We start from the raw sequence: 10,752 nt of genomic DNA, 5'->3' as shown, positions 1-10,752 counted from the left end.
GGTTAATTCATACACTGTAGAATGTACTGTATGGGTTAATTCATACACTAGTGTGTACTGTATGGGTTAATTCATACACTGTAGAATGTACTGTATGGGTTCATTCATACACTGTAGAATGTACTGTATGGGTTAATTCATACACTGTAGAATGTACTATATGGGTTAATTCATACACTGTAGAATGTACTGTATGGGTTAATTCCCGAAAGTATATCTGCTGGTTGATGGATGTGTTGGTGTTGTTCTCCCAGTGAACAGAGGTGGCTGGAGGAGAAGGGGGAGGTGCTGAGCCGTGCCACAGAGCTGGTCGCCTCACTACACCTTCAGAACCAACAGTTATCAGAAGAAAGGTGCGTGTGACAGGCCACAGCGCTTCTACACGGTGGCGACAAACTGATTCATGGAGAAACACTCAAACGGCGCAGTCAAGTCTACACTCATCATTTAGAAGACACACGTACAAACACACGCACACGCACACACACTCTGTTCTGCTAATGAACATCAGGTCACTACTTACCTCATTTGCAGCTCACTGGACCACTGAAGTAAGGCTGGGCCCACATGGTGTGAGCAAACCTGTGATATTTATAGGCTCCTGACACACACACACACACACACACACACACACACACACACACACACACACACACACACACACACACACACACACACACACAGTGTCCCTCTTCTGTCCATCAATAGCTCTACACACACAGTTTGGTGCAGAGATGTATAGGGGGATAGTATGGAACATGGATGTGAGATGATGACAGATCAGATTATACTCTATTGTCTGCTTGCACAGAAATTAGTTTTGCATCACATCCTCCAAGGTAAAAACAATTTGTATAAAAACAGGGACATGGCTGTTATTTGAGAGAGCTGTTTATTGGGGATTGTTTTGGAGGGTCTACACTACAGTAATCCCCCTGGTGATGATGTGGCTCTTCAGTGTTCTGCAGGAAACAAAAAAGAAAATCCAGAAGATGAAAGGCTACCAGGACAGACTCATGGAAGCACTGGGAGATGTACTGGAGCAGCACTTTCCTCTTCCCCAGCATGACACCAACGTCCAAAGGAAGAAGAAGGTAGGCCCATAGGAAATGTAAAGAAGAGGATGTAAGATGGCCGATCTTTTGTTCCACCCACTATGATGTCATGCACTTAGTATTATTATTATTATTATTATTATTATACTGTAGAAAGTCTTACTTACGATGAACTGTGATGTATAATTGATTCACTTACTTTAGACAAATGCACTTATTCTAAGTCACTCTGGAGGAGTTCAATCTAAATGACTAATTAATTTAAAATGGGTAGGCCTACCGCTGATGAAGTGCATGATACAGCGCCATGATACCGTGCCATTATTCAAGGCAGGGAGTCTCCATAAGCAGAGACACCACAAAGACAGTTGTGAATAAAGTATTGGCTTTTTTCTTTTTACTATTTAATTATTTTCATTTTCAGAACACCCCACAACAGCTGAATGAGAATCTGATTTCTCTCCACGAAATTCTTGAGGTGTGTCTCTCTGTCTTATTTCTATGTTATTCACCTCTTTGTACCAGTAGCAAGACAGCAATTACATTACCTCTATGCCATTTGAACAACCTGACCACAATAAGGGCTTGTTAACCTTTGTAGATCGTAGTGATATCCTCCAAAACTCGTCAATGTCTGTCTTTCACTCACCTTTAGTTAGGATTCCGTACTGAAGACCATTGAAGACGGTGTCTGAATAAAACAAGCCTAATCCTCTGTTCTGTTTAACATTGACACAGCTGCTGATGAACAAGTCTATAGAGACGCCTCATGACCCCTACCTGCTGATCGACGAGACCTTCTGGCCTCCGTACACTGAGATGCTGCTGCGCTATGGCATCGCATTGAGACACCCAGAGGACTGTTATAAGATCCGACTGGAGCATTATTGACAGCAACCTATGGACTATTTCTTTCTTATGGTGCGTTCCCGCTTGAAGAGTGTCAGAATCAACCAATAGGAAGCTCTAGTCTACACAAATAACTTCTCGAATTCTCGACTTGTCATGAACGCACTATTAGTCCAGTCTGGCCGAAGACCGTGTGTACTGTAATATCATGATCAAGTGTATGTATTTTGACATAACAGGATGTGATAATCACTGATTTTAATGTTTTTATAATTTAATAATTTTAGCCTACTTTTTGTTGTATATAGCTGTAGGCCTGTTAGTATGTTTCTAGCCCTTTCTGTTTTTTATATGACGTTTTAAAACAAGACACGGACAAGATGTAAATAATGTTTCATATCTATTGTTTCAAACATTAAACTGTTATTGTATTCATTTCAGTCATGCTTGTGTTATATACTGTGTTATTTATATGGACAACAAATGTCAGACAGTGCACTTATTACAATGGAAAACATCAATGGTTGGCCACTCGGGTTTAAACAATGTTGGATCAAGTTTCTGTAGTTCCTGACAGTGTGGGCCCAGAGTATTTTGGTCCATAATTAGTATCAAGAGCATATAAACATTCAAAAACATAAAACAAATACACAGAAATCTGGCTGTAATTGAACAGTGCTATGAAAAGTATGTGAACCCCTGAGATGCAAAGTTTAATGTTGAAAATCAAATCAAACTATTTATATAGTGCCTTTCATGCAAAACAGTATAATGAAAATACAACAATTACAGTAAAAATAAAGCAATTAAAATACAGCAATACATTTAAAAAATCAACTAAGAATGCTCAGCTAAAAAGGTATGTCTTAACTATTGGCATACATTTAGTAATGTGAGTTTTTGCTATTTTGGTTGGAGATTAGTTAAAATCTGTCAGATTTGCTCAAAACATTTGGGCTGCTTGAGATTTACGATAGTCGCGAGCGAGATCGAGGTTTACAGTTTTTAGAGCAAGGCACTGGAACCATGCAGTTATAATTCTCACCAACTGCATGTATTGCATATATTGTATTTACAAACCCTGTTTTGGTCCAGAGAAAGCGCTTTCTAAACCTATCTGGCACTCGGTTTGCATATGAACATGTTGTTACTGTTGCTGTGACATTGTTCACTTATAAATGCTCCATCTTACCACATCAGAACCCAAAACATATGCTTGTTTAACAAAAAAGTTATTGTTTGAATTACAGAATGCACCTTTAAAATATTGCTAAATGGCCATGACAAAACCAGTAGATCAAAGAATGAGGTCACATGATGAAGAATGTTCAGTGAAGTGGCTGTTTTGATCTGATCCGAACTAAAATGAGGTGTCACGGTTGACTACTGACTGATATAGGCCTACTTTTTTTCTTCTTCTCTAGGGTTAGTTTAATTGCATTATATGCTGTAGCATTAAGATTTCCTGGAACTGAGAGACCTAGCCCAAACCATGAAAACAGCCCCAGACGATAATTGTGTCCACATACTTTTGTCCATATAGTGTGTTTTAAAGTGTTCAATGTGGCCTAAGAGGGCAGCAAAGCACAACCTGTCTTCTTTCCTCATCTCCTCAAAACGCTGGTTTTGGTCTGAGGGAAGGAGCCCCACCCAGACTTTCTCCTCCCATACATTATGAAAAGGAGGGAAGGCTTGAGGATGCGAGAAATCAAGGAAAGACTTTTGAGATATGTTTAAAGAATCAATCTACCTGGTCAATGACTTGTGTCATTTTGTGTGTGTGTGTGTGTGTGTGTGTGTGTGTGTGTGTGTGTACAATAATGTCATGAGTAAGTGTATGTATTTCAATATATAAGGGAGTGATAGAGGACACCTTCATTTCACAATAGCCTACTTTGTGTTGTATATAGTTGTAGACCTATTTGCGTCTTTGAGTGTCTATAAAAGCGCTATATAAGTCTAATGTATTATTATTATTATTATTATTATTATTATTATTATTATTATTATTATTATACTAAGAAAGAATAGAAAACATAAATGTTTAGCCACTTGAGGCACACTGGAGTGTACTCACTCAAAAGCACTATATCATATCTAGCAAGTAGCTACCCTATTTCTACATCAATGAAGAAGCACACTATGTGGGTAACCTGTAGTCATAAAATCAATCACTGTATGTCAACCACGTCATAAAAAAATCATGAAAAATGCATCCAGTTCATTCACAAGAAACGCTGACGTGCGTCAGGTGTGGACGTCAGCACCAGCATCCAATCCACAATCTTCGGGTGCGCTCGTAAACTTTCTCTGAGAGCGCCGGAGCACACACTGGGTTTAACATTATAGGGCGACCAAGCAATTTGATTGGACAAGAGGCATTCCCTGAGTGCTGATCAGATTTCCAGAGCGAATTTACGAACGCACCCTTCAGATAAGTCTCCACCTCTTTTGAGCATAGAGGAAATTCCGGTTCCGGGTGTTTTTCATACTTCTCCTCGAAGGCGTACATTTGTCTGATTATGGTCTTAAATCATAAAGTTCTAATAAACTACGATCATTTAATTTAAATATATAGTTTTCGTAAGGAACATACAGTATATCCTGAACAATGACGACCCGCTCAGAGAGAGAGAAGGCGCTGAAACTCAACGAGCAGCATCAGGCCATCCTATCGAAAATGCTGAGAGAGGACGACAACAAATATTGCGCAGATTGCGAAGCTAAAGGTGCTTTAAAACAATGTGTACCGAGTTAAAATATGTCTAATCTTTTGTTAAATAAATCGAGTGGTTTAGCGTCATTTCGCTTGTTAGCTTGTGCCCCCCATAGTTAGCATAGCTGGCTACCTAGCTTTAGCCAGTCAGCTGACATTGTCCTTCCTCTCTTTGCGCTTAGATAGCGAGCTAGCATGCCGGTGGCTAGGTTAACAAGCTACCTTGTTCTCTCCCACATCATTTGATACTCAAACTTTGACAGTTAAAAGTAATTGAAGACAAGTAGCCGTTACACCGTTGTCACCGTTCGCATTGATGCCACATTTTCAGGCATATCACCCAGTGGAATGGAATGTACAGTACAGCCAAGGGAGACCTGCCAGACAGTTGAAATCCCATTGACATCATCATACATCATCATACAAGCACAGACATGCTTAGATAGTTGAATCTTCCATTCATTTCCCTCTCCCTCTCACACAGGTCCACGGTGGGCATCCTGGAACTTGGGAGTGTTCATCTGTATCCGGTGTGCTGGAATCCACAGGAATCTAGGGGTGCACATATCACGGGTCAAATCAGTCAACCTGGACCAATGGACCGCAGAACAAATGCAGGTAATCTATCCTCCATGAAGGTAGAAGATGGGATGCCAGCCATTTTTGGAATAGAGGGGACACGCATGTTTTTAGGGCATTTCTGCTTTATTGGGATGGAGACAATGACAGGAAGGATGGGTGAGGGAGATGTGGGATGACATGCAGGATTAGATCGATGGCCGGAATCGAACCAGGGACCCTGTCATCACATGGCACACGCTTTAGTGAGCTACTACCAGGTGCCCCAAGGAGGGACACATGTCTCATTCTTCTGTTAGCATTTTTGACCTGATATGTACTCATAATGCATTTCATAATGATGTCCTTGTAAAATACAAAGTTGCTTAAACAAACTTTCTTCCCTCTCTCTTTACTGTCCATCACCCTCTCCCTTCTCTCCTCCTCTGTCTCTCTCCCTCTCTACTCCCCCCCCCCTTCTGTCTCTCTCCCTCTCTACTCCCCCCCCCCCTTCTGTCTCTCTCCCTCTCTACTCCCCCCCCCCCCCCCCTTCTGTCTCTCTCATGCCACTTCATGTAATCTCCATGTGTGTGGGATCTCTCCTCCCCTCTCCCTCTCTCTCTCTGGCTCTGTCACCTGTGTCATAGAGTGTACAAGACATGGGCAACACTAAGGCCAGGCAGCTCTATGAAGCTAACCTTCCAGACGGCTACAGAAGGCCCCAGACAGATCAGTATCCTTAAGTGTTCTACAGACACACACACACACACACACACACACACACACACACACACACACACACACACACACACACACACACACACACACACACACACACACACACAGACAGACCAGTGTTCTTAACACACACAAACCAGTGTCCTTAAGTGTCACATAGACCAGTATACTTAATTAGTCTCAACACACACACACACAGACCAGTATATTCAACTGTCCTTATCTGACACACTCCTGCACCCACACCACTACTATTTTTCTATCCTTCACTGTGATCCCAGAGCAGTGGAGTTCTTCATCAGGGACAAGTATGAGAAGAAGAAATACTACAGCAAGAATGTGACCAACGGAGGGAGCGTATGTAACTCGCACCATGATCGGATCAGGAACTGTATATTGTTTGTGGTGTTTTTGTCTCTTTTAATGCTTTCACTTTCACTTCCTCTATCGCTTTCCAGCCAAAGGAGAAGGAGACCAAGAAAGAGAAGGAGCCAGACAGAGGAAACAAGCTGTCGTCCTATAACAAGGTATCATTCTGTGGAAATAAGTGCTGGCCTAGTGGATAGTGAGTTGATAGTGAGTTGGACTGGTGATCAGAAGGTCATGAGTTCAAATCCCACCTGGGAACACCACCACTAGTGTGCCCTTGAGTAAGGCACTTAGCCCTAAGTGACTTCAGGTACTGTCCCTGTTATCTGTAATTGTAAGTCGCTTTGGATAAAAGCGTCTGGTAAATGTAAAATGAAAGGTCTTTGAGGTTCCTCTGCAGGTAATCCTATTGTAGATGTGGACTGCTGTGTTGATGAAGGGGTTAGGGGCACGACCATGGGTAGTGGTGGCCCAGTCAATAGTGAGTTGGATTGGTGATCAGAAGGTCAAACCTAACGCCACCACTAGTGTGTCCTTGAGTAAGGCACTTAACCAGGGAGACTCTCTCTGTAATCTCTAATTGTAAGTCGCTTTGAATAAAAGCGTCTGCTAAATGGTAAAAATGTGAATGAAGGCTTGATGCTGTAACGTGTCCACAGCGACTGCTGATACGCATTCAATTCAATTCAGAGTACTTGCCATGTTATTTACCTCTAGCCTCTATAGCTGAACGGTTTGACAGATTACCTAACAACTACCCCACTAAATACACCCCTGACTACTCATCCTGTAACAAGATATTATTTTACTAGCCTTCATGGAGTAGCACCACTGAAAAGTTTGTGTTTGAAATGTGTTTATTGGACATACATACAAAGTCTTTATGGACTGAATATGCCCTGTATGTTTTTCCTTCATAACAAACAAACACAAACTACAAGAAACAGTACAGCATGACCAAGAATAAACACATACACACCATAGACGACATGGTAAGAAAAGAATGATAAGAAAACCTGCTTTCTACCACTGAAAAGTTAGACAGATTAGCCAACTGCCCACCCGCCTGTCAACACCCCCAGGCTTGTTTGGTTTTAGCTGGTTGGGAGTAGGAGGGGCTCATAAGTAAATGCTATAGCCTACCAGCACTCTAAAATATAGAAGAATAACTAAGAATGTAATCTAAATGAGCATTGGGAGGAGCTGTCACTAGTATTTAATATACAAAACAAATGTCTGTGTATGTACAGACGTGACGATTTTAATAGGCCTCTACTTATGACGTCCTATGGACATCAACGTGCTGTTGTCTGTAACTAATACTTCATGGTTTGTGGTTCCCTTTTCTTGGACTCTGCTAATCTCCCTTCCTGAAGAGTGAAGAGACCCGGCAAGCCCCCAAAGCCAGCCCAGTGAAGCCCTCAGAACCTTCAGTCAACCTGCTAGGCCTTGGTAAGACCAGTCAGTCAGTCAACCTGCTAGGCCTTGGTAAGACCAGTCAGTCAGTCAGTCAACCTGCTAGGCCTTGGTCCGTCAGTCGGTCAGTCAGTCAGTCAACCTGCTAAGCCTTGGTAAGACCAGGCAGTCAGTCCGAATAACAAATAATACACCTGTATCGTGTGTACTAACAACCTGCCCCCCCCCCCCCCCCCCCCCCAAACCCGGTATAACCAGTTTTTCACCTGTCGTGTTTTTCCTTCCTCTCTCTTTATTCTAGATGCTCCAGCAGCCGCCTCAGCTAACAGTGGCGCCGCTAGCAGCGCTCAGAGCAGTGATGACCTGGATATCTTTGGCCCCATGGTGTCCAACCCCCTCCCCGCTTCCACAGCTCAGTTCTCTCAGGTAACCCCGTACCTTGACTCTCCAGTTCCACCGTTGCTACTGTACTATTGTGCACACACACTGCTTGAAAGCATGAGATCATCACATTACCATACCAGGGTTTTTCCTGGCTCAAAATAAGGCTTAGGGCCTAGAAGTGTAACTGAAGTACGTGCGCAGGATTTTTTGGGAATCCATTTAATTATTAGAATTAGAATTAAAACGTTATTTTGTGACCTTCGTAATGATGCAGTATCCAAAACCAGCCAGACTATTTAAATGGGTAAATGGCTCCGCTCAAATGAGTCTTCCACGGGTATTGTTTCTATAATGTAACGATAGTCTAGCAGCACCTGCTGCTGGGATGACCGAATTGCAGCAATACATGTGTATGGACTACTTTTTACAGTTTTTTTCCTGCGTGATTTCTCCTAGAAGGCTTAGGCGGGGTGATAAAAAGCCTTAGGCGGGACACCTAAGCCTTTTCAATGCAGGAAAAACCCTGTATATGCATTCATGTTGGCATTTTTTTAAAGGATTGTGACACAGCCACACCTGTGTCAGCACAATTCAAGGTTTGAAAGACAGCTTTCGTGTTGTACTTTAAAGGATAGATCAGTTCTGTGAGCATATTCATGTTCTATTTGATAGTGTTGCTTTTTTTCCTTATTGAATTTAAGAAACAAATTGTACCCCACTCTGGCATTCATACCCTCTCTTTTTAGTATTTTTTAATTAATTAATTAATATTTAGTATATATCCTCAGGGATCAGATGCGTCTTGATGATGCTTGTTTGTTTTTCTTATCCCAAATCAAGTCAAATCAAATCTAACCAAATGTATCCAGGCTGGCTCCAGTGTCCCTGCCAGCACCCCGACCGCAGCAGCAGCAGCTCCAGCTGTGGGCTCTGGGTGTGGCCAGGGGGACCTGGACCTCTTCAGTGAGAGTGGTGGTGGTGGTGGCGGCAGCAATAAGGGAGAGGACACAGCCAAGAAACCTCTCTCCAAGGACTCCATCTTGTCCCTCTACGGCACCAGCAGTATGAGCAGCATGCAACAGCAAGCTCCAGCAGGTAAAGAGATATGCATGGAACACGAGCGAGAACATGTGCATACACATGGATACAGACACACACACGCACACACACACAGAGGCCCTCTTCTGCTCACCAATAGCTCTGAACTACATACAGACTCTCTAACACACACACACACACACACACACACACTACACAAGTTATTTGTGTATCAACTACCAACCAACCATGGAAAACACTCAAGGTGGATAGAGAATGCTCCTTTGACAGAGACGAACGTTTGCAGCGTTACCCACCCGTGTGTCTCTCTTCTCTCCCCCGCCCCCCCAGCCGGGATGTTCATGGGCCCCTCCCAGATGCAGTTTCCTGTCCAAGCCCCCGCCGGCTACCAGGCCTTCCCCGGCATGGGCACGGCCATGCCCCCCACCACAGTCATGGGCGCCATGATGGCTCAGAGCGGTGCCACCATGATGGGGCCCAACACGGGCATGATGGTGGGCATGACGATGCCCAACGGCTTCATGGGGAACGCGCCGGCGGCTGGAGTGATGGGCATGGCCCCCAGGATGATGGGACCACAGGGGGGTGCTATGCCCGCGGGCATGGTGCCAGCTCAGGGCATGTACGCCATTCAGCCCGGGCAGCAGGGCCAGTGGAACATGGGACAGGTATGGATGGACTGTCTCTGTCTCTGTCTCTCTCTCTCTCTCAAAGTCACGTCCTCATTGCAGAATATCGGGCATATTGATGGTTTGCACTTTTACTTGCACTAGTGAGTTTTGTTGTCTTGTGTTATGAGTGAGATATGGTAGCATGACTATGAGTTTTCCAGTGGGATTTATGGAGCTCCAGGAGTGGGTATTGTTATGTATGAGATCAGTAGACTGACTATAAAAGGGAGGTTTATGGACATGGACCGAGCATAGGGGTTTTCTTAGGTGGGACGGGAGGAGGAAGGCGGGTTGTTGTTGCGTAAGTGTGTATTCTTTCTTATTCAAACTGACTGACTGACTGACTGACTGACTGGGCTCATCAAGGCCTAGCAGGTTGACTGACTGACTGGTCTTACCAAGGCCTAGCAGGTTGACTGACTGACTGACTGACTGCTCTTACCAAGGCCTAGCAGGTTGACTGACTGACTGACTGCTCTTACCAAGGCCTAGCAGGTTGACTGACTGACTGCTCTTACCAAGGCCTAGCAGGTTGACTGACTGACTGGGCTTGCTGGGTCTCTTCACTCTTCAGGAAGGGAGATTAGCAGAGTCCAAGAAAAGGGGGAACCAGAGGGTGCCAGGGATTGTGTCTGGGCTGGACCCCTAGTTCCTTGAAGTGTTTGTCTCACACTCCTCCCCATCTCTGTCCTTTTCTCAGATGAACCAGCAGATGTCAGGGATGGCTCTGAACGGTGCTGGGGGGCAAATGGCCTTCGGTCAGCCCGCCTCGGCCATGGGGGGCTGGGCCGCAGCTCCTCCGGCCAGACCCTCAGCACACAGCTCTGGAAGTGAGGGATAGGGGGGGGGTCAAGGGTCGGGCAGAGGAAGAGAAGGTTGCCGGGACTCAAGTTCTCAGCACCTTACCATGAACTGACGCCCTTCTCCAAACATGACC

The 10,752-nt window shown here is 44.2% G+C and overlaps 2 protein-coding genes across 2 annotated transcripts in view; one reads left to right on the top strand and one right to left on the bottom strand.

The window, feature by feature from the left end:
* Window positions 1-4,376: 4,376 nt before the first annotated feature.
* Window positions 4,377-10,649, top strand: LOC308150985 (stromal membrane-associated protein 1-like; the record flags this gene model as incomplete). Its single annotated transcript, XM_080523781.1, is given in 11 exon segments — window positions 4,377-4,633; window positions 5,105-5,238; window positions 5,826-5,911; window positions 6,198-6,273; window positions 6,375-6,443; window positions 7,662-7,737; window positions 8,003-8,127; window positions 8,955-9,180; window positions 9,475-9,812; window positions 10,516-10,603; window positions 10,606-10,649. Coding segments are annotated over 11 exon segments (1,380 nt in total). The 5' UTR covers window positions 4,377-4,515.
* A 68-nt stretch (window positions 10,650-10,717) lies between these two features.
* The window catches only part of LOC308149851 (stromal membrane-associated protein 1-like), a gene marked incomplete at both ends in the record, with an annotated part of 3,940 nt that continues 3,905 nt past the window's right edge, over window positions 10,718-10,752 (bottom strand). Inside the window, one exon of the mRNA XM_080522735.1 lies at window positions 10,718-10,735. Coding sequence (XP_080378861.1) covers window positions 10,718-10,735 — 18 coding nt within the window. The remainder of the gene's footprint in view (window positions 10,736-10,752) is intronic.

Source organism: Nansenia antarctica, assembly GCF_963989245.1.
Source record: "Nansenia antarctica genome assembly, chromosome: 2".
In the NCBI taxonomy this organism is placed as follows: domain Eukaryota; kingdom Metazoa; phylum Chordata; class Actinopteri; order Argentiniformes; family Microstomatidae; genus Nansenia; species Nansenia antarctica.
This window is presented reverse-complemented; position numbering and strand designations above follow the sequence as displayed.